The following is a 26,556-nucleotide window of genomic DNA, read 5'->3' as shown; positions in this document are numbered from 1 at the left end:
TCACATGTCTGTCCTCTATTCAAGGTCACTGAGCCAGTTAACGGGGAAAAAGAGTTAGCAGAACCAAAGGTTCTCATCCTCCCAGGCCTTAGATTCTACCGCCCTCCCCAGAACAAGGGAGCTGGGGAGGGGTCCAGCTGAGACGTGGGTCTAGGGAAGACAGCCTGAGCTGAGCCCCGTGTGGCTGTAGTCTGGGGTATCCCCAGGGGGCTGGGAGGCCCTCGGAGAAGACCCTGCCTCCCTTCCTCACTGGCAAAGTGGGGGAATGCTGCCCGCGTTGAGCTGTCTCTGGAACGATGAATTGTGCGTCTCAAGGGACAGTTACAGAGATGGGGACAGAGGAAGAGCAGGACTTGGGAGACAGGCCCCAGGGCCACGTCCACCACGAATTAGCTGTGTGATCCTGAGTACGCCACCTCACCCTGAGCCTGCACAGTCTCACCTGCCCGTGCACATTGCTTGCTGTGGGCCAGCCTGAGCACTGTGTTCTTCCAGGTGAGAAGCTTGGCGTTCTAGTGCTTCCCACCCCTGAGAGGGTAAAGGCTTGGGAGACCCGGCTTCAAAGCTCTTCCTGCACTTTACTGACTGTGTGAATGGAGGTTCCTCTTTCTGAACTCAGATTTAGTATCCTAAGCCAAGACAGAGTTTGTTCCTCAAACAGTCCCACGAGGTGAATAAGACAATGCCCATTTCACAAATGCAGAAAATGGCACTCTAAGATCCAGCCTCAAAAAGTTCAGGTTTAAAGGGAGAACAAAAAAAAAATGCAAAACAAACATGTGACAAATCGGGGCAAAAAAGATGACTATTGAGCAACCCACAATGCAGACCCAAGGCAGGGGGCTGAAGGGAGTGGGTCAGGGGGCCCAGTTCAGTTTGGTCGCTCTGTTGTGTCCGACTCTTTGCGACCCCATGGGCTGCAGCATGCCAGGATTCCCTGTCCTTTACCATCTCCCAGAGCTTGTTCAAACTCATGTCCATCGAGTCAGTGATGCCATCTAACCATCTCATCCTCTGTCATCCCAATCTCCTCCCTCTTTCAATCTTTCCCAGCATCAGGGTCTTTTCCAGTGAGTCAGTTCTTCACATCAGGTGGCCAAAGTATTGGAGTTTCAGCTTCAGCATCAGTCTTTCCAGTGAATATTCAGGACTGATTTCCTTTAGGATGAAATGGTTGGATCTCTTTGCAGTCCAAGAGACTCTCTAAAGTCTTCTCCACATTCAAAAGCATCAATTCTTTGGAACTCAACTCTCACATCCATACATGACTACTAGAAAAACCATAGCTTTGACTAGATGGACCTTTGTTGGCAAAGTACTGTCTCTGCTTTTCAGTATGCTGTCCAGGTTAGTCATAGCTTTTCTTCCAAGGAGCAAACGTCTTTTAATTTCATGGCTGCAGTCACCATCTGCAGTGATTTTGGAGTCCAAGAAAATAAAATCTGTCACTGTTTCCACTTTTCCCCTATCTATTTACCATGAAGTGATGGGACTGGATGCCATGATCTTCGGTTTTTGTATACTGAGTTTTAAGACAGCCTTTTCACTCTCCTCTTTCACTTTCATCAAAAAGCTCTTTAGTTCCTCTTTGATTTCTGCCATAAAGGTGGTGATGTCTGCATATCTGAGGTTATTCATATTCCTCCCAGCAATATGGATTCAAGCTTGTGCTTCATCCAGCCCGGCATTTTGCATGATGTACTCTGCATAGAAGTTAAATAATCAGGGTGACAATATAAAGCCTTGACATACTCCTTTCCCAATTTGGAACCAGTGTGTTATTCCATGTCCAGTTCTAACTATTGCTTCTTGGCCTGCAGATTTCTCAGGAGGCAGGTAAGGTGGTCTGATATTCCCATCTCTTGAAGAATTTTCCACAGTTTGTTATGATCCACATAGTCTAAGGCTTTGGTGTAGTGAATAAAGCAGAAGTAGATGTTTTTCTGGAACTCTCTTGCTTTTTCTGTGATCCAACAGATGTTGGCAATTTGATCTCAGGTTTCTCTGCCTTTTCTAAATCCAGTTTGAACATCTGGAAATTCTTGGTTCATGTACTGTTGAAGCCTGGCTTGGAGGATTTTGAGCAGCTAGCGTGTGAGATGAGTGCAATTGTGCAGTACTTTGAACATCCTTTGGCCCGGAGCACGTACTTGAAATGAACCTTGGGAGAGGAGGGGGTATTTTCCAGGTGGCAAAGAGTGGGCACAAGACCTTCTATGCAAAGAAGCAGCAGATTCAGAAGCCCAGTGGTGGGAAGAAGAGAGTTCTTCCAGGGATTAGGTTGTGTGTGGGACTGGCATATAGTGAGATGTGGCAAGAGCCAGGTCATGGAGAATTGTCAATGTCATGCTGAGGAGTTTGGAGGTGACCTTGAGAAGGTGGTGGAAGGCATTCAAAATCTCTGCCAAAGAATAAAGAGTTGGTTGAAAAGCTGCAGGACAGCAGCTTTTGACAGCAGCTGAGTCCATTGATAAACTCAGCACCTTTCAGACTCCTTTTGGGGGAAGGCAGGTTCAATGGAGAGAGCGTCTGAGAACTACAAACTTCTCTGTGCTTCAGGCCTCATCTGTAAAAGGGATCATGACCCTGCCCTCTGTCTGCTGCCCACAGAGGGGGCAAGTATGGGAGTTTGGGCTGCCAGGGATAAAGTATCAGTAGTAAGGCTACTGTCTTTTCACAAACAAGGACAAAATAGTTGCATCTGATCAGCTGGGGGAATAGGGCTGCTGCCAAGATTAGTAACTGACAGATGGCTGCCAGTAAAGGAGGCGGTACAATCCGGACGGCCCTGGGAGAGGTTATTGCAAGGACAGGGGAAGAAGGAAGCTGGGAGAGAGATGCCAAGGAGGCAGCTAAGGTGGCTGACTGGGGAATCCAGAACCCCTAGCCAAGCCTCAGAGCTTGTCTTTGGGTGATCACTCACTCCCTCTGAAGCTCAGGCTCCTTTTCTGAAACAAAGAGGGAGGCAGCAGTGCCTGACCACAGCCCTGTAAGAACTTGAACTGGGAAAAGAAGACTCTATGTGTTTGCAGACTGCCTTATAGTTGACAAGTCAGATTACCTGCCTCGTCTTCTCAGATCCCCATGAGGAAGGGGGTGACATCTGTTGAGAGTCTGCTGCATGCCAGACACAGGACTGGGTGTTTGTTTACATTCAACTCATGCCAGCTTCATAACAGCCATCGCAGATAGGTATTGGTATATTGGGTTGCCCAAAATGTTCATTTGACTTTTTCCATGAGATGTAATGAAAAACCCAAATGAAATTTTGGGCCAATCCATTATTATTATTATTTTTTACATTTGAGGAAATTGAACTGCTAGGAAGTGGCAGAGCCAGTATTTGACCCCAAGACTGTCTGATGGCAAATAGTCATTATTTCCAGAGCAGCATGCTGCCTCACCTCTATTGGTTTTATCATATCCTTTTGACCTCATGGCCATTTCGAGACAAAAATGAGATAAATTACTTAACTTCTTCAAAATTCTGTTTTTTCATATGTAAAAATGTAGCTAATACTAGTTTCTCTGACATAAAAAACTTAATATAATCAAATCAATCCAACATATTAGGTTAAACCAACAAAATAACATAAAATATGTAAAGTGCTTAGAACAGTGCTTGGCCAAGCTCCCCTGTCCTTCACCATCTCCCCAAGTTTGCTGAGATTCATGTCCATTAAGTTGGTGATGCCATCCAACCATTTTGTCCCCTTCTCCTGCCCTCAATCTTTCCCAGCATCAGGGTCTTTTCCAATGACTTTTCATATCAGGTGGCCAAAATATTGGAGCTTCAGTTTCAGCTTCAGTCCTTCCAATGGATATTCAGTGCTGGTTTCCTTTAGGATTGATGGGTTTGATTGCCTTGCAGTCTAAGGGACTCTCTAAAGTCTTCTCCAACACCACAGTTCAAAAGCATTAATTCTTTGGTACTCAGCTTTCTTTGTGGTCCAACTCTCACATCCATACATGACCACTGGAATAACCATACCTTTAACTATATGGACCTTTGTTGGCAAACTGATGTCTCTGCTTTTAAATATGCTATCTAGGTTTCTCATAGCTTTTCTTCCAAGGAACAAGTGTCTTTTAATTTCGTGACTGCAGTCACCATCTGCAGTGATTTTGGAGTCCAAGAAAATAAAATCTGTCACTGTTTCCACTTTTTTCCCATCTATTTGCCATGAAATGATGGGACCTCATGCCATGATTTTAGTTTTTTGAATGTTGAGTTTTAAACCAGCTTCTTCACTCTCCTCTTTCACCCTCCTCAAGAGGCTTTTTTTTTTTCATTTATTTTTATTAGTTGGAGGCTAATTACTTTACATCATTACAGTAGTTTTTGTCATACATTGAAATGAATTAGCCATGGATTTACATGTATTCCCCATCCTAGTCCCCCCTCCCACCTCCCTCTCCAAAAGAGACTCAGATGTATAGAACAGACTTGTGGACTCTGGGAGAAGGCGAGGGTGGGATGTTTCAAGAGAACAGCATTGAAACATGTATATTATCTAGGGTGAAACAGATCACCAGCCCAGGTTGGATGCATGAGACAAGTGCTCGGGCCTGGTGCACTGGGAACACCCTCATCAAGAGGCTTTTAAGTTCCTCTTCACTTGTTCCCATTCAGTTCAGTTCAGTTCAGTCACTCAGTCGTGTCCGACTCTTTGTGACCCCATGAATCGCAGCACTCCAGGCCTCCCTGTCCATCACCAACTCCTGGAGTTTACTTAAACCCATGTCCATCAAGTCGGTGATGCCATCCAACCATCTCATCCTCTGTCATCCCCTTTCTCTCCTGGCCCCAATCCATCCCAACATCCGGGTCTTTTCCAATGAGTCAGCTCTTTGCATCAGGTGGCCAAAGTATTGGAGTTTCAGCTTCAACATCAGTCCTTCCAATGAACACCCAGGACTGATCTCCTTCAGGATGGATTGGTTGGAACTCTTTGCAGTCCAAGGGACTCTCAAGAGTCTTCTCCATCACTATAGTTCAAGAGCATCAATTTTTTGGTGCTCAGCTTTCTTCACAGTCCAACTCTCACATCCATATATGACCACTGAAAAAACCATAGCCTTGACCAGATGGACCTTTGTTGGCAAAGTAATGTCTCTGTTTTTTAATATGCTATCTAAGTTGGTCATAACTTTCCTTCCAAGGAGTAAGCATCTTTTAATTTCATGGCTGCAATCACAATCTGCAGTGATTTTGGAGCCCAGAAAATTAAAGTCTGACACTGTTTCCACTGTCTCCCCATCTATCTGCCATGAAGTGATGGGACCGGATGCCATGATCTTAGTTTTCTGAATGTTAAGCTTTAAGCCAACTTTTTCACTCTCCTCTTTCACTTTCATCAAGAGGCTTTTTAGTTCTTCTTCGCTTTCTGCCATAAGGGTGGTGTCATCTGCATATCTGAGGTTATTGATATTTCTCCCAGCAATCTTGATTCCAGCTTGTGCTTCTTCCAGCCCAGCGTTTCTCATGATGTACTCTGCATAGAAGTTAAATAAGCAGGGTGACAATATACAGCCTTGACGTACTCCTTTTCCTATTTGGAACCAGTCTGTTGTTCCATGTCCAGTTCTAACTGTTGCTTCCTGACCTGCATACAGGTTTCTCAAGAGGCAGGTCAGGTGGTCTGGTATTCCCATCTCTTTCAGAATTTTCCAGTTTATTGTGATCTATGCAGTCGAAGGCTTTGGCGTAGTCAATAAAGCATAAATAGATGTTTTTCTGGAACTCTTTTGCTTTTTCAGTGATCCAGTTGATGTTGGCAATTTGATCTCTGGTTCCTCTCCCTTTTCTAAAACCAGGTTGAACATCTGGAAGTTCACAGTTCACTTATTGCTGAAGCCTGGCTTCGAGAATTTTGAGCATTACTTTACTAGCGTGTGAGATGAATGCAATTGTGCGGTAGTTTGAGCATTCTTTGGGATTGCCTTTCTTGGGGACTGGAATGAAAACTGACCTTTTCCAGTCCTGTGGCCACTGCTGAGCTTTCCAAATTTGCTGGCATATTGAGTGCAGCACTTTCACAGCATCATCTTTCAGGATTTGAAATAGCTCAACTGGAATTCCATCACATTCATTAGCTTTGTTCGTAGTGATGCTTTCTAAGGTCCACTTGACTTCACATTCCAGGATGTCTGGCTCTGGTGAGTGATCACACCATCGTGATTATCTGGGTTGTAAAGATCTTTTTTGTATAGTTCTTCTGTGTATTCTTGCTGCCGCTTCTTAATATCTTATGCTTCTGTTAGGTCCATACAATTTCTGTCCTTTATCGATTCCATCTTTGCATGAAATGTTCCCTTGGTATCTCTAATTTTCTCAAAGAGATCTTTAGTCTTTCCCATTCTGCTCTTTTCCTCTATTTCTTTGCATTGATCGCTGAGGAAGGCTTTCTTATCTCTCCTGGCTATTCTTTGGAACTCTGCATTCAAATGGGAATATCTTTCCTTTTCTCCTTTGCTTTTTGCTTCTCTTCTTTTCACAGCTATTTGTAAGGCCTCCATAGACAACCATTTTGCCTTTTTGCATTTCTTTTCCATGGGGATGGCCTTGATCCCTGTCTCCTGTACAGTGTCACAAACCTCCATCCATAGTTCAACAGGCTCTCTGTCTATCAGATCTAGTCCCTTAAATCTATTTCTCACTTCCACTGTATAGTCATAAGGGATTGGATTTAGGTCATACCTGAAAGGTCTAGTGGTTTTCCCTACTTTCTTTAAGTCTGAATTTGGCAATAAGGAGTTCATGATCTGAGCCACGGTCAGCTCCCATTAGAGGGGTATCATCTACATATCTGAGGTTGTTCATATTTATATTGCTACTAATTGATACACACACACACATATATAGATATACACACATGCATGTATACATACTGCTGGCTAAGCATATATTTTAAATGTTAACTACTATATAATAAATAAAAGTTCAATCTTAAAAAGATATATTTGAGAAGAGAAATTACCTCTGGTTGTCTGATATGAAGTATGCATTCCTGTTCATGATAAGTATTTCAAAAGTTGTTAAGTGACTGATTGAACGAATAAGTAAATAGATAATTTTCAATTCTTACTTCCCTAGTCTACCACACTTTTGTCAATATACACATTGACCCGGGACCAGATTTCCTTTTCTTTTCTTTTCTTTTCTTTCTGGTGTTGATAGTGGGTGGGAGGAGGCCAGATTTTTTATTTTTGTAAACTACTGGAGACTAGTGAAACCAAGCTAGGAAGTGAGGACAACTCTATGAATCATCCTCAGCATAGCAAATACAGGAGAACTATATTGAGCCCTTCCTATTCAATTTCACATCCACCCATCTGTCTGTTCATTCACCCATTCTTCCATGCATACATGTAGTCCATAAACATTTAGTAAAACAACTACTAATGGGGATCAGGTGTAGCCTCTTGAGAAGTGAAGTAAAATTTCATCCAAGATAAGGACTCTGCATGTGACCACATGGTCCCAGAGGCCATCGGTGTCCCAGGTGGATGCAGGGGGAGGCACAGTATGCTCATGAGATCTTGCAACTCACCTTGACACACAAATGAAGAGGGTGTTTCCCCTGGGTGGACTCGTCCTGTGATGAATACCACCTTCTGCTCTGCCCCCTCCCGAAGGTTGTCTGGAAGATAAAGTTGAAGAAGGTTGCTAAGCAGGAGGGGAAATTTCAGAGGGGAGTTGGTACGTGGGGCAAAGGTGAAGGAAAGCTGTTCTCTCCATTACTCTCTTAAATCATTGGGTTTAATGATTTGGGTTTGCTCAACCTCTAAGGCCTAGCCATTGCTGACGAATTATTGGAGTATGTCCCTTGTTACCCAGCATTAAAAACCACATTCCTGTTCTTTTGTGCAGTTGACCATACTAGTAGTACAATCATCTAAAGAAGTCATATGAGCAAAATCAAATCCCAGATGCATTGACTGCGAAACTAGGCAAGTTATGTATCCCGAGATTCAGTGTGCTACTCTATAAGTGTGGATAATAAGATTTTCTTCATAGGGTTGTTGTCATAATTAAACAGGCTTACATATTGCTGAGTACACAGTAAAAATTCAGTTAAGTGATGGAGTAAAGAAGGTAGCTATTTAGATTAGTAATAACAGCTGCCATTTAATTAGCAACTGGTGTCAGGCAGGCTGTATACATTATTTATTATCCTTACAGAAACATGGCAATTAATATTCCTTTCATTGGGGCAGAAACTGAGGCTCAGACAGCTTATATAATTTGTTCAAGTTCTACCTACACAGCTACCTAGAGTAGATCTGAGATTAGAAACCAATTCTGTTTGGCCTTGGTGAAGTATGAGGGCCCAGATTTCTCTTTCATCTTAAACAACTAGAAGTTTGTACAAGATACATGAAACAACTGTTTTCAGACATTGAACAAGAGTCAGTGCAAGACTCATTCCTGAGAAAAGGGAAACTAGTGACGTGCACCCTGTCCCAGTTGTTTGCCTGGAGGCCTACCCCAGGCCAAAGAGCAGAGAGGGGAGTTCTGACAGAGCATGGACATCTCACTGAGATGGAAGTTCAGGGAGTCTGAAACAGGTGGTAGTTGTGGGGTGACAGTACATTTCAAAGGAAAGGGAGCTCTGTAGAGAAAAATTCCAGAAATCCACAAAGAGCTCCTCATGAGTCTTTGCTGGGTCCCAAGATGTACATAAACGAGGTGAATCTCCACGACAATGATGTCATGAAAAACTGATCAGGGAGTGGTGAACTGCACATCCTCAGGGTTCACAGAGGGCTGGGAATCTTCTGAAATTCCACCTTTAGAGTAAAAAGCTGCATTAATCATTCAGGACACTCAGAATCCAGAAGGGGCCACACCTTAGTGGTGTAGCTAAACCACTCTAGACTCACTCTAAGAAAATTTTAAAGTAAATCTCAAAAGGATCGAACTGAACAAAATGATTTGACCATCTGCTATATAAAGTCCAACTCTCTTTAAAGGAAGACAACAAAATCTAGATATTCAACAATGCATAATTCATAATATCCAGCATCCAATAGAAATTATTAGACATATAAAGAAGTATTTAGAAAATTATGGGCCGAAATCAGAGTCCAAGCTCTTGCTGACTACAGAAATTTCAACTGTGTAAGAACATTTAGCTATTGTGCATGTATGCTCTGTCGCTTCAGTCGTGTCTGACTCTTTGCAACCCTTATGGACTGGAGCCCAGCAGGCTCCTCTGTCCATGGAATTCTCCAGGCAAGAATACTGGAGTGGGTTGCCATGCCCTCCTCCAGGGGATCTTCCTGACCCAGGGATCAAACCCAAGTTTCTCATGTCTCGTGCATTGGCAGAAGGGTTCTTTACCACTAGCGCCACCTGGCAAGCACAGTGATATTATTAGACAAAAGCAGTAGCCAAGAGTGACATTCCCAGAAAGGAAGGCCAGGAAGAGGTACTTAACCACAGGCAGAAGAAGGGCTGATTGACACAGAACAGTGAACCGAAGGAAACAGAGAAATGAACACTGAATGGAGTTGGATTAAAAGATCCCATCTAGATTAGAGGATAATCTGGAGGGAGAGGGGAGGAAGAGATCACCAACAGGCTTTCTTCTTCTACAATGCTAGGGGCAGGTTATTTTGAATGTGGTTCATGATCCCAACAGTTGATGTACCAAGTCAGAGACTAAAACTTAAAAAAAAAAAACAAACCCACAAAAACAAGACTAACCCTATTAAGGCTGGATCTGAAGGCTTAGGACTTGCTTGGTCTACTGCATGATCAGAATTGAGGTCTCTGCTTCCCTAATACTAGGTCCCAAAATACAACAAGACATATGATGAAGCCAAAACACATTCTTGAGAACTCACTCTTTGCTCGGCTCTATGCTAAGCATTTTTATGAGCAAAGGGAGAGAGAGAAAGCTCACCTGTCTTTAAGAAGTTTATGGTTTAAAAAAGGAGTTCAATACCTGAGCACTTCTTGGACTGAATATAAGCTCCTCAAGGGAGAAACTGTGACTTTCATTATGTATTTAATGTCTTTCCCAGGACCCTGTGTACAGTAGGTGCTCAGGAACTGGCTATTGAATTAATAAGTAAAATATATTCAAATAGATCACGGTTTATAAAGAAATTTAGACACATTATCTTACTTAATCTTCATAATGCCTCTGTGAGGAGGACAGTATCAACCACATTTTACAGGTGAGGAAACTGAGGCTCACAGAAGGAGGGGACCCGTCCAAGGTCACATAGGAGCAGTGGCAGAGTCCCAGGCCAGTGCCCTTTTCACTATCCCATCTGTCTGCTCCTGAATCCACTAACAGCAGCATTAGGTTCTACATCTACTGCGTTTCCATCTATAGTGCACACAAGAGAGTTTGGTTTCATTCCTTATTGCTGGTGGGAGTTGAGCTATGTCTTAGTATTTATGTTGCTTTTTCACTTAAAATACAAAAGACAAAAACACCATTAAGCCCTTTTCAAAAACACTGTCTCACACGGACCCCGTCTCTCCCAGCAGCACAGAAATGATAGATGGCATTACCGAGGCCACAGTGAAGGCTACCTTTATGGATGTCTCCCCTGACCTGGTATCAACTCAATTGCATTCAGCATTTCTGCTGACCACAGGGAAATGCAAAATGGGCATTCTATTTGCACACTAATTTTACCGAGCCCCTGTGTCTTCATAAAATGATAACGTGGGGCTAATAAAAATCAAGCATCCCGGGTGCTAATATAAGCAAATGTTGATGTAGGCAGGTAACAAATTGCTTTGTCATTTAGGAGGCCGTAAAAGAGCATTATAATCATCTTTAGGCAAAATGGATGGGTCGCCTTTGCTTAGCTTTTAGCTTTCATTTGCAAAATCAATTTAAGGTAATGTAGCAGTTCTGAGGTGGTGTGACATGGGTCTACCCACCTCCCACCCCCGTCCTGTCACCAAATCCCCAGACTTGTGCAAAGCCAATTAAATATATTCTTGGTGGAGGCAGCAGGGATGATGAAGGAAGTATTCTTGAACAAAGCCAGGGTTGCGAAGAAGCTGAGCAGTGAGCCCAGGAACAACACAGGGAGTTAGAGCTGGAGGCTTCGGAGAGGGGCACACTCAGGGTTCAGGGCACTCTCAAGTGGAACTGGGACAGCCTTACTGGGCTCCCCAGTTAACAGACGGTGTTTGCAGCCAAATGTATTTTGTGTAGCATCCCAACAGTCACACAAACACATGCACAGGCAAACACTCCTTTGATAGAGGAGTTGAATCCCTCTATCAGCCACCATTTCCTTACTCAGAAAATGTTTACTGAGCACCTAATAGGTAGCCAGGGACTAGCTATTATTATCTTCATTTTACAGAAAACCAAAGCCAAGAGACAATAAGTGACTTGCCCACAGCTAATGGCCAGCAGAGCCAGAGTCCCCAGCCAGGTAGTTTGATTCCACTTGTCTTCTTACCCCCTCTGCCTCTTGTGAAGGGGGATAATAACATTATCCAGCTATAGCAGCAATTAAGTAGTGTATGTTCAGTGCTTACTTGGTGCCAGGAACTTTACATACCTGATCTTTTTTAATTTTCATGGCTACCCAATGAAATATCTACTATTCTTACCCCTATTTTATAGGAAATTGAGAGCTAGCAAGATTAGGCGACTTGTCAAAAACCTGCCTAAGTAGCAAATGTGGGGGCCAGGATTAAATCCAGGTCTTTATTAATCTCAAATTTATGCACTTAACTACTATGTCATACTACCTCTTAGAGATTAGAGTCCTAGTGGTGGTTTTAAAAAATACAGCCACAAATTGTTTGCTAATTTCTTTCTTTCAAGAGGTGACCTCCTTCCCCTTCAGAGTCGGCTGACCTTAGAGAATTGCTCTAAGAAATAGACTACTGTAGAGGTGATGGTGCCTGGCTTTTGAAATTAGGCTATATAAAGACAGTGGCTTCCATCTTGGATGTACTTTCTCTCTCTCTCATTACTCGCTATGGTTGCCATAACATGACTCTCATACAGCCTGGGGAGAGGTCCTCCTGGTGAGGACCATCCTGCCCCAGATGACTCCAGCCTTGGCCAACAGCTTGCTATCCAGACAAGAATACTGGAGTGGGTAGCCATTCCCTTCTCCAGAGGATCATCCTGACCCAGAGATCGATTCTGGGTTCCCTGCATTGCAGGCAGATTCTTTACAATCTGCGCCACTGTCCCTCATGAGTGACACTGGGCCAGAATAAGCTGGTTAAGATGCTCTTGCATTCCTGACCCACAGAAACAAAGAGATGATAACTATTGTTTTAAAATGCCAAATTCTAGAGTAATGTGTTAGGCTGCAATAGATAACTAATTAATTCCCCTGGAGATAACTCCATTTCCCCTAGTTGATTGTAGAACTTAAGAAACTTTGCATCTCATCTATTGACGTGCAAGTGAGGACCAGAGCCACAGCCTTGGTGTCAGGAGGCTGACACCAAGTGGTGATGGAGGCTCTCCCTCCATCCATCTCATCAGTTACCAAGGAGGGACCTGTGATTGGTGGAGGTACCAACCAAGATGCCAAGAAGTTCCAGAGAGCACCAGGTGGGCCCTCTGAGAACAAAAATCTCTCAGAAGTTCACATCGTTGGTTTTGTTTCCCGTCTCTTCTGATAATAACTCTGACAAAAACTTGTCAGGGGCAGCAAGGTGTTCTGTGAAGGAAGAAGCAGGTGGGGACCTGGGAGGGGAATGCAGAATGTTACAACAGGAGATGGATTGTTTGTTTTTAACAGATAAGGCTTTTCATTTTCTTGAATTTAAGATCCCTGGAGGCATCATGAAGTCAAGAAAAATACCCTCCCATTGATTTCCATACCAGCCCAGTTGCCATCTTGTCTCATACTCCGGGACTAAAACAGGGTCACACTGCAAATGAGCTGGAGAAAAGGAAACCCTGGCAGCAACCACAGCACGCTATGGACTAGAACAGCCTTGTCACCAGCCTCCTTGGGCTGGCACCATCCTCACCAGCCCATCCTCCGCCCAGCCACCAAAGCGGTCTTTCCAAAACGCAAACAGGAGCACACCACTCCCTCTGCTTACAACCCGTGGGCAGCACTCTGCTGTCCTCTGGGCAAGCCCATCCTCGGTCTCTGGTGGTGGGTGGCCGCTTGCCTCTCCAGCCCCTTCCCCAGGCCCCAGCCTCAGCTGACTCGGCAGCTCCCCAAGCACGAATTTTCTCCCCACACCTCCACACCTGGGTGCAAGCTTGTCTCTGCCTAGAATGCCGGCCCCCAGCTCGTCTGCTGGGCTTACTCCTATTCAGCCTTCCAGACTCTGCTTGGCTGTGTCTCCTCTGAGGAGGGAACGATGAAACTAATACTCATCCAGGACTGGTCCTAGGTCATTCTGGTGTTACTATTGTGTTGTATCTGACGCCATCAGAGGAACAGTTCTGTAGTTTTCCCTACACAATGTGTCATGTTGAAGGTAATGTGAGGGCTTCATTCTGTTGCCGATATTGACAATAAACAGGGAACAGGAAGCTAGGAATTATATAAGAACATGCTCCAGGTGCAGGATTTCTTATATATAATTTTATGGGAACATGCAAGTTTAGGAGACATCAACAGAGCTTTCCTGGAGGCCCTGGAGAACCAGTGAAAGCATCTGGGTAGAGATGAGACTTGTCAAAAGCAAAAACACCCAGAGCTGGCTCAGCCCAAGTGACTGAGGCTGAATCCAGCAGGAGGGGGAGAGCTGGATGGGGGAGACTGAGTGGGACATTGGTCTCCGTGTTTATTGTCCCCTGAGAGGGTCTAATAGAAAGACTGCTGGCTTCCTGGGCAGACAGACCAGGACTCAGATCCAGGCCCTGTAGATGACTAGGTGTGAGGCTTTGAGTGAATTCCTTACACATTCTGAGCCTCAGTTCTCTGTAAAGTAAGAATAATATTCCCTAGCTCACAAGATAAACCTTAAGTGAGAGATGTTCTGCCCCTGCCCCAGGGCTCTGCCTGTAACAGCAGGTACCATTTACTGAGCCACAAGCCATGAGAATTGACACGGGCAGTAGGGAACTCTGTGTGGAGCCCTGCGTTGTACACTGTAGGCTGAATCTCCAGCTTCTTCTCACAGATGCCCTGGTACCCCTCCCCCATGACAATCATAAACAGCTTCATCTGGTTGGATGCATGAGACAAGTGCTCAGGGCGGGTACACTGAGATGACCCAGAGGGATGGGATGGGGAGGGAGGTGGGAGGGGGATTCAGGATGGGGAACACATGTAAATCCATGGCTGATTCATGTCAACGTATGGCAAAAACCACTACAATATTGTAAAGTAATTAGCCTCCAACTAATAAAAATAAATGAAAAAAAAAAAAACAGCTTCAGACATCACTAACACCCCTCATCTCTTCAAAGGCAAAATAACTCCCCTGTTAGATATTCTATAAACCCCCACAAAATATTCTTTATTTAGACTGGCCTTGCCACTATATTCCCAAGCAAACTTTCAATTTCTTAGACTTTCTGTCTCTGCTCCAACTCCTCCAAAAGCCTTTCTGATCCTTCCAGACTACAACGCCCTCACCCTCCTCTGAATTCAGAGCTCGATCTGGCCCCCTCATCTGGTCATGAATCATTCACCGCCTGTCTTGGGCAGGCCTGAGAACCACAGCTCAGATCTGTTCTGCTCCTCTGAGTCTCCGAGCTGCTTCGAGAAAACAGCGGGGCTGGCAAAGTTTATTTTCAGTTCTCCCACTGACTCACCCTGCCTCCCTCTGGGAAACAGTCCCTTGGCGAGGCTCCGAACTCCCAGGACCTCAAACCTTACATCTACCAGGTAGACTCATCCGTGTCCAGGGTCAGGAACTGAATGTTCTCCCCGCAATGAGGTAGGAGAAGAGAAGAAAGATTTCCCTTTGAAAAGAGTATCTCCTGACAGAGAAATGCTCCTGACGAGAAATGGAGTGTTAATGCTGGGATTTCAGGCCTTTGGGAAAGGAGCCTCTGCCTCCCTGGGGCACCTCAGGTGTCTACCACATTAAATCCGCCTTCTGGCTTTAGAACGCAGCAAGGAGGCCTCTAAATTTTCGGACGCTCCTAGAGACCAGCAGAACTGCAAAGCCTGATGGATCACTGAGGGGCACAGCCTCACTGTGAAGATGAAGGGAGAGGCCCAGAAAGCGCAAACCACTTGCCCCAGGTCACACAGCTGGAGAGGGGCGGAATGGAGCCAGGTCTGGAACCCAGGGCATAGAGCTCCAACATCCAAGCAGCCACCTCTCACATCGCTGGGCTGACCCGGGCAATGTTCCTGTAGGCTGGTGCTTAGAGAGGACCCGGGGATGCCTGCCAGGTCGGTAAAGGAAGCCGAAAGGTGATGGGCCTGAGACACAGATGGCAAGGGCCTGTTGTCACCTTGACCATCATGGGGCACCACTGCCCAGCGAGGCTGCACTGCTGGGGCCCTATAAAGCCTGCACAACTGGGACTGTGGGCCTGGAGGCAGCCTTCCAGGAGTAGAAAGGCTCTCTCTGCCACTATCTTTTTATTTTTTTTGGCTGCACCACTCAGCATGTGGGATCTTAGTTCACTGACCAGGGATCGAACCTGTGTCCCCGTAGTGGAAGTGCGGAGTCCTAACCACTGGACCGCCAGAGATGTCCCCATGACCTATTTTGACCCCAGCACCCTCCAAGCTCCTCCAGAAAGTCAGAATCAGAGCCGCTCACCCTGAGTACTTACAGAAATCAGATCTCCTGGGAAACAGCCTAGGAGGCTAAGGGAGACTGTGCAGGAGGAACTTCACCGGGGATTGCTCTCGGCAACTCTTATGAGAGGTGAGTTAAACAGGATTGGGACAGTCTCAACAGTGACTTTCATCAATTCCAAGGGGAGCTCCGGGCCAGGAGGGCCCTGCAGAACTGTTCTGGGAGGCAGTGGGGCTGGCCCTGTGTCCTGCGTGGACAAGCTACTGGATGTGGGCTGCCAGCAGGCCTGGGGTGGAGCCTCAGGCAAGGCGGCCTCCTACAGCTGAGTGTAGTTTCCTGGGAGAGACTCAGCTGTAAGCTGTCAGGCACCCTCACTCCTGGGAACTGGGGAAACTGGCCCTGCAGGGGGATGGGATGGTGCACACAGCATCCGGACACCAGCCTCCAACTGAGGCAGCCAAGGCGCACAAGGCACATCTGAGGCCAAAGGACAAGAAGTGCTGAGGATGAAGGACTCTTTTTCTTAGCTCAATTCTATACATATTTTCTAACTGATCATTTGACACACTTCAGGCTGGCCGCTAGGGACATAGAGAGAAATTCAGACACTGTTCCTGCCATCCAGGAGCTCAAAGACTAGTGAAGAAGAAAAATCAAGCCAGGCTTTGCCGTCATAAACCTGAACTGTGAAGTCAGACAGAAGAAAGGTTAAATCCAAATCCTGCCACATGTGACCTTGACCTTTGAGATGGTTCATTTCCTCACCTGCAAAATGAGGATAATGGTATCAACCTGACAGGGGGCTTGTGAGCACTGAGTCAATGCATTGGGTCTATGCCCACGACCTGAAACATAGAAATGGTAGCTTGCAGATATTTAGAAGTTGCTTAGTCCAACTGTTTGATCTTACAGATGCGGTAACTGAAGTCACTAGATTAAGCAACACTAGGGTTATGACTTTGCCTATCTTTTTCACAAATTGTATTCCCAGGGCCTTGCACAGAGAAGGTACTCTATAAATCCCTGTGGACTAGTTGTAGAGCACTTGTTCGCCCTTTGGTGGTGTGAGTGCATCAGGCTAGAATTGAGTGCCCAGGCTTTCCCTAACACATGCTCTACCTTTCATCTGTCCCAGCCTCCAGAAATCTCTCACCAGCTTCAGTTTCAGGCTTATTAGCAAATGCAAATTGAATTACGAGTTGCCCTTTCACAACAAGGACAACAAAAACAGTTTCCCCAGGAAAAGAGGGTGAAAAGAGGTGAAAGCTGGGATGAAAGTCAAAGACAATACATTCTAATCAAACTTGATAAATATGTAAATTAAAGCAGCTAAACAGTTGGCTTTGACAAATGACTTCTCGGTAATGGATTTTTCCACACTGAAAGGCGAGAGTTCACCCAACCTGCTAGTCACAATCAGAGCCCTCTCTTGCTTTCCTGGCGATGCGGGCTGACGGGGCAGGCGCTGGGATGCTCAGAAGCAGAGCAGAGAACTGATTCTTCTCTTAATGGATGCCATTTATTGAGCATCTGCTAGCTGCTAGGCGAGCCTCCCTTGGCCCTTTGAGGGCAGAGAATCCCTGTCTCGTGGAGGAGGAAGCCAGGAAAAAGGCGAGGAAGGGCTTGACTCACCAGACTCCCAAGCCTGGAGTTGCTGAGGGGGCAAAGCAACCAGATGTTGAGAATGGAAATTTAACCCCTCCAGTGGATTTATTGCAGTCTGGAGTGGGGTGGGGGAGTTCATCAACTAAAAAGTTACTGCCTTTCTTTTTTTTTTTCTCCCCTCACAGGGCCTGGCACAGGGGTGGTCTGCAGAATAGAGCTTTCCTTATCTTGCTACACAGCTTTAGAAGAACCCCTTCCCTCTGGCCCCTCCCATCTCTGATTTTCCATCTGTAAAATTAGCTGTGGGGGTTGCTCTGCTGAAGGCCCAGACAGCATGGAGCAGAAAGCCATCAGGCTGCAGATTCTCTGCAAAAGACAATATAATTGTCATTGTAAGCTCTAAGTTTGGGGGTGGGGAAGGTCATTACTCAGCAACAGAATAATTGCCATGAAATTGATGAATCTAATAAGTTATCAGAGAGGTGGTTGAAAGCAACAGGCTTTGAGTGATTCCAGTGAGCCAGGCACTTTCCATACTTCATGACCTAGGTCTCACCAGGCCCTGGGAGAACTGTGTTGTTTTCCTCATATCACAGACAAGAAATCTGCAGTTAAATGCACTGCCCAGGGCTATCCACCTAGCACAAGTTACGCTGGAATTTGAACCCAGTCTTTCTGTCCCCCGGGATCAGTCTTTCTCCTGACACCTCCAAGGGGAAAAGCTCATTCCCCAGCTACATCAGATAAAAGATGTTGCTCTGGATTTAAACGTGGGCAGGCGCATGCATGCATGTGCTTCTGCCTCCGACTCCTACAAATTCTCCAGTTTTTGTACAGAGTTATCAGAGTTGAGGTATACAGAGAAATTCAAGTCGAATGGTTTGCAGACTTGGAAAGACACTATTAACACAATCACCCCAAACAGAGAACCAATATTTATGAGCGCTCGAAATGCTTCAGGAAAAGTGTTTCCCGGTAGGGCTGAGAGTAATGTGATCCGGGCCCTGAGCCGAAGATCTGTCTTGCCCGGTGCTGGAGGAATTTAGATTTGAAGAGTGTTCTTTCTTTCCTATTGAGATCTTCATCGACTTGTCTAAAAACACCACTTTCAATCTCAAATCCCCACTGGCATCTTCATATAAGCACCGAAAATGCTACTGGGCTTTGGAGATTTCATTTAATGAAGGAAAAGTATTTCTATTAAAGAGTGTAATTTTTTTTTCCCCTCTCCACACAACATCTTCAGAGGAGCCAGGGAGGCTAGCTTGTTCGAGGCTCTGAGAAAGTGAACCAACTCACACGTCACCTGTGATGTGGTCACATAGACTATGGAAGGCAAAAAGAGTCCGTAATAAGGGGAAAGTAAGAATAATGATAACAAACTCCCATGTCCCCCTGATAGCTCAGTTGGTAAAGAATCCGCCTGCAGTGCAGGAGACCCTGGTTCGATCCCTGGGTCAGGAAGATCCGCTGGAGAAGGGATAGGAAGATCCGCTGGAGAAGGGATAGGCTACCCACTCCAGTATTCTTGGGCTTCCCTTGTGGCTCAGCTGGTAAAGAATCCGCCTGCAATGTGGGAGACCTGGGTTCGATCTCTGGGTTGGGAAGATCCCCTGGAAAAGGGAAAGGCTACCCACTCCAGTATTCTGGCCTAGAGAATTCCATGGACTATACAGTCCCTGGGGTCACAAAGAGTTGGACGTGACTGAGTGACTTTCACTTTCACTTTCCCATGTCCCCAGGACTTTACAGCTTATGAGCACTTTGGCACTCAGTAGGGAGATATTTCTGTGGCCACCACCCTTGTGCATTGGAAGCTAACCCAGGCTACTTACCCTGACCTGCGGGTCCGCTGCCCACCCACCCTCACCTCAACTCTCTCTCACCAGCTCATCACACCTCTTCGCACAGGGTTCAATCTAGTTTCTCCGTCTCGTCTGGCTCCTTACCCCTCAAGTCTCTTCCCACGAGAACGGCAGCTCCGGAAACTGTCTCAGTAACTGCTGTGGACCTAGTTCTAACATGGTACCACAACCCCCAGTGGATACCCAAGAGGACTGCATAGTTATGGGGTCACTGAGTACAGCTAACAGGCATTGAGGGATGTGTCCTGGGGAGGGTGAGGACCAAAGGAAGAAGACAGAAGAGATGCTTGGGGTCAGCCGATTTTCCAAGGTCATCCACCCGGTTAAGTGGTGAGAACAGAGTGGACCCCAGTCTGCTGAATAGTAACACCTCTATCCCTTCTCCCCAAGGGGCTGCCATCCCTCACCGAGAGGCCACAGAGCACACGAGTGTGAGCAGGACCTTAGGTGTACCCAATAATCTGACTCTGTCTCTGCCACTCACAAGCCACGAGGTCTTGGGAGTCACTTCCTTGACTTTGGGGAGCCTCAGTCTCCTTATCCATAAAATGGGAATAATAATAATAGTTGTGAGGACTAAACGAGCTAAAATAAATACCAGTGCTTGTCACAAGGTGAACCCTCAGTTAACATTTACTATTCCTGATCATTCCATAAATATTCCTTGAGCTCCCAATCACCCCCTCCTCATCCCCAGCCAGAGTCAGGTGCTGTCTGCTCTGTTCCTGCCTCGCCCCTTCTGCTATTACAGCAATTGCCTGGTGGTATAATATAAAAGTAATTTGCTTCTCTTTTTGGTCTGTCTTTCCCCTCTGGTGACTCTGAGCTTTTTGGGGGGCAGAAGCCCTGTCTTGTTCATCTCTCTCTGGCATTCATTTCCTTTGTCTGAGACAGAGAAGGGCATTTTGACATGGTTGTTTTGATGCAAGAGTTTTGAAATGGCTACATTTAAATGTGAAATTGTTTCTGAAAATTACCAGGTACTGTGTGACGCAGACCCCCGCCCCCTCACCCTGCACACATCCGTGCATGTCTGACCTTCCTTGTCCTTCACTCCTACCAGCTCCTCACTGCCCCTGCCTCCTTTGTGGCCAACTTGACCAGGAGCCTACTCTGAGCCCAGCCTCTCCCCTCTCTGAAACCCCTGCCAGAGGGGAGGTCAGGGATGCGGAATTTCTTTGACCAGGGGAGATAGCCTGAAATGTCTCCCAGGCACATTGTTTGGTAACATTTACTGAAAAACTGATGGTGTAATGGTTTGTTTTCCCAGTTGTGTCAAAATGTCCCCATTTCAAAACACTTGTGTCAGAGCAGCTGCATCAATGTGGCTGAAACAAAAGGACTGTGTCAAAATGACATGAGCTCTGCAAGGAAGCCACCTAGCATGTAGCAGTCCTCCATAATGGATTTAAAACATACACCATTAAGTGGACTAACAGCAATCAGCGACACCCAATACCAGCTCTCCCTGTAGTAATTCTGTTTTGTTCTAGTGAGGATGTTTCCACCACCATAAGGATCAGAGAAGTTAAGGATGCTGCCTTATGTCACACAGCAGAGATAATGAGAGCTGAGTATGGTCTAGTTAATCTCCCCCTGTTTACAGCCAATGTGCCAAGAGAGGAAGTGACTTAAGCAAGGTCTCATAGTGAACTGGATTTTCATGTTGGGTCAGAAACATGTGATCAGTTCTTGAATGATTTCTCCACTTCTGGACACAAGCATCACCACCGAGTGCATGGCACACACTCAGCAGAACAGAAGAGAGAACATGGCAGGCTGCTAAAGCCCTGGGCATGCTGCTTGCAAATTGGATTGGCCAAATTCTCTGTAAAAGAAGCTTTAGTATCTGACTGGGCAGGCTATCAATATCCCATTAGCCTGGCAGTCCAGTCGAGCAGCAAGGCCTGGGCACCCCAGGTCTGCAGGAAGGAGGGGCGAGGGGCTGCAGTGTGGGCACAAATGAAGACCTGACTATTTGTATCCATTCTCCAAACTGATATTTCTGTAGCTGGTGAAAGAATAAATCCCTGTTAACCTGGGTAAGGAAATTATCTAGCCCTACTGTTCATGGCTTCCTGATTCAGGCTGAAAAGAATCTTTCTTGGATAAAATAAATTATAAAAGTTCAGTTTGTAAGAACTTATTTCCAAGGGGTGTTTTCATAGAGTGAGGTTACATGCTCTGAGGATAAGGCTTCTAGGATAAACCTGGAGTCTGTACACAAATTCTGCCTCAGACTATCCCTGGGGCACACAGGGGACATAGGTTCGATTCCTGGTCTGGGAAGATTCTACATGCCTCGGAGCAACTAAGCCCAAGTGCCACAACTACTGAGCCCACACACCCTAGAGCGCACACTCTGCAACAAGAGAAGCCACTTCAGTGAGAAGCCCGTGTACCACAGCTAGAGAGCAGCCTGTGCCCAGCGACAAAGACCCAGCACAGCCAAAAATGCATACATACACACATACCTAGAACTGGCTAAACCGGAGGAAAAAAATTGAAAATGCTAGTGCACGACACCCCTCAACCCCATACCCCTGCCCCAACCAAGGTTGGTTTGGGGGGCAGGGCTCAAGAAAATTATTCCTCTCACGCATAATCACAACTGAGAACCACTGGTCAATTGTGAGCTGGGGCCAGACTCTCTGCTCCCTGGGTCTTGGTCTCCTTTATTACGTCATCTGCAGAAAGAGGGGGTAGTGGTAGGTGGTCTCATGGCCCCACTCCGCGTTGAAAAAGCTGTGATCCTGGAGGTTTGGAGGACCCAGGAGCTGGCTTGAGATGGCTCTGATTAGAGCACGTTTGTCTTAACATCAAGGAGAGGGCACCGGGGTGAGTGGACAAGAAAACATGCATACGTCAAGTGGATAACTTCTCGCAGACACAGTCCCTTCCTGGAACAGGACAAGAAGTACTAAGATAATAGCAATGCAGCCTCTCTGGGAACTCAAAAAGCTTAGAGCAAACAGACTGGATTTATAACATAAATGCAAGCCATGCGCATGAGGAGAAGGAGGAAAGGCATTTTCAAAGGGTGAAAGAGGAGGATTAATATACTTGCAATCAGAGATATAGAGGGGTTCAAATGTATGCACACCAGGAGATAGGGAAAACCAGGATCCTGGGAGGGCAGGGAAGAGAAAGGGAGATCCTGAGGGCCGAGCATCTGATCTGTGCGGGCACCAGGGGGCGTGTTATCATCTAATCTGTTTGGGTGACTCCCAGAGGGCAGGGGTCTGATCCCCATCCTCCAGACCCCACAAGCGGTGAGCAGCTGTGCTTGGATAAAACCCAGGTCAATGACTCCAGAACCTGGGGCTCCTTCCCCTCCAGGTCAGTGCCTCACTTATCCAGAGCTTCCCTGTACTCATAACCTCACACATCCATATCACGGCAAAAAGCCAGAAGGAAGCAGGAAGTGGCTAAAACCATCCAACTCCAGATGCACAGACCCCACAATAAAGTTCCTGTTAGGACTCAGGAGAACTTGTTGGGGACACGCAGTGACAGGACAACTTGTTCCTCTCGATTTCTGAGAATAAGGAACAAAGTGTACAGTTTGAGAGCTAGACTCTGAGCACAGAGGGAAACAGGATGGAACTGACGAGGCCCCCATAGAGAGACAGGGCCCTTCCCAGGATATGTTCCTGATTGCCTGACACCCATGAATACATCGAAAAGAAGCCGGCGTCAGTTGGCAGTAGGCTGGGTGCCACTGGAGTTCTGCAGGGCAGTGCAGCCCAGCCTGTCTCTGGCAGGGAGAAGGCAGCTGACGGCTCTGAGATGTGGGGCCCCCTCGGGGCAGCCAGCGCCACAGTGGGGTGACTGCATGGGGCGACTGTCCATCCTTGGTACCCCACGCTCTCACCCCACATTGGCACTCGGCCAGCTGCCTTCTGAAGATCATTCGCTTTCCCCGCCAGTTCTCCTGGTCCCTGCCACACAGGGCCAGTGCTGAGCGCTGGAGACGGTGAGAAGATGCAGTCCTGAGGCTGCCTTCCAGAAACTTACCGTCTAGTAACCACGCACTGGACTTCCTGGGTGGCACTAGTGGTAAAGGACTCACCAGCTAATGCAGGAGACGTAAGAGACATGGCTTCAATTCCTGGGTTGGGAAGATACTCTGGAGGAGGGCGTGACAACCCACTCCAGTATTCTGACCCAGAGAATCTCAGGGACTGGCAGGCTACATCCTTAGGGTCTCAAAGAGTTGGACACAACTGAAGTGACCTAGCACACATGCACGCAACCACACACTGTTTGAAAAATGGGAAGCATATTTTGTATTGGAGGCCCGAGGCCTGGGGAGAGTATGCTGAGCTGTCTGCAGAGTTCAACAAAGACAGATGCGGGGTTGGAGGTTGGAGGTGTTCCAAGGTGTTCCCAGAAGAGCTGGTGCAGCGGGGTGAGCACTTCCCCCAGACCAGCCCCCTCCCCTCACTTGGGTCACAGCCCGGCTGTGGACTGAGCTGATCAGGGCTGGACTGGGATCTCCTCTCTCCCCCCAGCCCACCCTTCTCTCTGGTCTGAGGGTGAAGCGAAGGTCCTGCATGGCAGAGGCTGCGCCCTCTCCTCCCTGGCTCAGGGTAGGTGCTCCACGTGTGAACGTCGGAGTGGATGGGCAAGCCAGTCGCTCACTTTAAAGCCCTGCCATTAGACAGCGCCTGTGACTGACTTGCCTTCGGGGAAACTGGCGCTCGCTTTGTAATGGTGCTAATGTGGCAGTGACAGGGCGGTATATGTCTATTTGTCTCCTCATCTTCCAGCAAGGCCATATTCTCCAATCCCCAAGTTCCCCACACGTCCTTTCAAAGCCCTTCTCTTTAATGCCAAGTGGAGGAGTTCCAGACAGCTATTTGCATTTTCAATTCTAGAAATCGTTAATATTTTACAACTGCCAGCACCATGGTTTATTAACACACTTACATTTCCTACCTGCTACTGTTACAGGGAAACTTTCTATGTGAGAAATATTCCAACGTGGGGTGATGTTCCAACCTTTGTGAAATTCTGCGCTCAGTTCCCTGGTCTCAGGAACTCAGTGGGGGCGGACGGAGCTGTAAGTGGAGAAGGAGGATTTCGAGTGACTGCTGTGTGGACTGAGGCATGCACAGGGGATGGGAACCCGGAGGAGACTCACACACTGCCTGGGGGTGGGGTCAGGCTTCTCAGCGGAGGGTTTTTGATTCCACAGGAATGTTCCTGCAAAGAGTGAGTCAGAAAACCTGTGCTGAGACACGGCTGTTTCGATTACTTTTAGTCGTCGTGGCAATAGGTTGAATTAAGATTAAGCGGCTTTGAGCTAGACGGGCCTGGGTTCAAGTCCCAGCTCTGACACTCCAGCTGTGTGACACTAACCATAACTAATAGCTTTCGAGCCTTTTCCGGGTGCCTCTGTGGGTCTGCACAATGCAACTAGCCCACAGAGGAGGTGATCTCACTGGGTGGTCACAGCTGTGGGACCTGACCCTGCCCATCTCCTCTCTCCTCCCTCCCACCTCGTCTCTGCATTCATCCGTGTGTGGGCTTTCCTTTGATGTCACAGCCACCCGATAGGGTAATTGCTGCACTCCCATTTCACCAAACAAGAGACGAAGAATCAGTTTGAATCAGCCGCTGTAGACCACAGAGATGACCCGTCAGGATTTAATTCCTGAGCTTCAGGGCAATTAAACACTGAGCCTTCTGCCTCTCACTGCAGAGGCAGGCGTGAGGCTAAAGCCACTGGCGCATGGTGATGGTGCTCAGTAAGGCAGCTGTTGTGGCTGCCCAGCGTCTGCAAAGCCCAGGTCATGAACCCCTCCTTCACTAAGCCCCTCACCCCAGTCTCTCTGGCCAGAGGACCCTGGGTGTCCCTGGCTCATAGACGGCCCCTCTGCCATCACTGTCATCCTCCTGAGCCATCGTCACCACCCCCCCTTCTGTCCCCCACCAGTGGCACTCACTGTTCTTGGCACATGGGAAGGCTGAAGCCAGTGTTTGCCACACGGGTTAAGACAGAACAATATGAACCACACCGATTGCCAGAAGAAAATGTTTGCCAAAGATCTTTAGTCTGGACCCATCAAGATCAAAATGACACCACTCTAATTTGCTTTCAGATTCAAACTGGAAAGGTGAACTTTGACCCTGTCAAAAAAATATACGAACAAATTAAATTGAAACACAGAGTCATTTCCCTTGTTCCAGGGCTCTGGATTTCTAATTAACAAGCAGCCTGATTCTAAGGGCTGCAGGGGATCCGGAAGATGGTGTCCATTACCTTGCTAACGGAGCAGAGCTCAGGAGAGAGCTTTTTGTTCATTGGTTCCTTTGTTTTTCTTTTCTGGGATGTATTATGTTTCTTGCAGTATAATTCCTTAGATGAGAGTGATCCCAGGTGATTAGAAAAAAAAAATAATTGCTAGAAGCTGACCTTGTACAAAAGAGACCTCAACAAAGCAACCTTCAACACAATCACTCACCCTCCCCATCCCAGAGGGAAGCAGCTCAACCCCAGCAAGTCAGAAGTACCGGGCTGAATTTCAGCAGCACTAGCTGAAAGGTGAGGCTCCATTTTGGGGAGGCTAAGGTAGACAGCCCCCTGGAGCACTTAACTTAGAGTCTTGGCAAGGTAGCTCTAGGGTGTTGGCAGCTAAAGCTCTGAAACACTGACATAGAGGCAGTGGTGAATGACTCGGGGACCTCACTGAGCCGAAAGGGGGCAGTGAAAGCAACTCCAAGCTAGGAAAGTTTCCCTGAGCTTCCATTCCTACTTCTGTGCAATGGGGATGGGGCTCCCTGCCTGTCAGGGGTCTACTGCATCTGAGGAAGAAGCAAGAAGAGTCTGTCAGGTGTGTCCCAGGGCCTGGCCCCTAGGAGGTGTGTGTGGCGCCTGCCCTCACACCTGCGGGGAGGCTGAAGTCCCCCAGACCAGGGCCTCCAGGGGTGCACTGAGTGCTTCTTTTTATTATCGATCTGGGGGACATCGTCGCATGTCCTGCCCCAACACATGCGTGCATACGTGCTAAGTCGCTTCAGTCATTAGTCAGACACTTCATGTCTGACTCTTAGCCACCCTATGGATTGTAGCCCACCAGGCTGCTCTGTCCATGGGATTCTCCAGGCAAGAATACTGGAGAGGGTCACCATGCCCTCCAGGGGATCTTCTCCACTCAGAAACTGAACCCACATCTCTTTTGTCTCCTGCATTGGCAGGTGGGTTCTTTACCACCAGCACCACCTGGGAAGCCTGCCCCAACACAGGAGCCAGTGCCAAAGGGCCCCAGACCTTCAGCGGTGGAGGGTGTCAGGACGGGGTTCCCTGGGGAAGTTCTGCTAGGAGAAGCCAGGGTAGAGATAACCTCCCAAGGCCTTGACGAAACTAGCCCAGGTTGATGACTGATCTTCCAGATTCCCACTCCT

At 47.1% G+C, this 26,556-nt stretch overlaps 1 protein-coding gene across 4 annotated transcripts in view; it reads right to left on the bottom strand.

Moving 5' to 3' along the window:
- The window catches only part of AGBL4 (AGBL carboxypeptidase 4), a 1,425,416-nt gene that overhangs the window by 143,182 nt on the left and 1,255,678 nt on the right, over positions 1-26,556 (bottom strand). For all 4 annotated transcript variants that reach the window (XM_070468194.1, XM_070468193.1, XM_070468191.1 and 1 more), the window contains one exon: positions 7,554-7,643. In XM_070468194.1, the coding sequence (XP_070324295.1) occupies positions 7,554-7,643 (90 nt within the window). The remainder of the gene's footprint in view (positions 1-7,553; positions 7,644-26,556) is intronic.

The sequence above is a fragment of the Odocoileus virginianus genome, chromosome 5, assembly GCF_023699985.2.
Source record: "Odocoileus virginianus isolate 20LAN1187 ecotype Illinois chromosome 5, Ovbor_1.2, whole genome shotgun sequence".
Lineage (NCBI taxonomy): Eukaryota > Metazoa > Chordata > Mammalia > Artiodactyla > Cervidae > Odocoileus > Odocoileus virginianus.
This window is presented reverse-complemented; position numbering and strand designations above follow the sequence as displayed.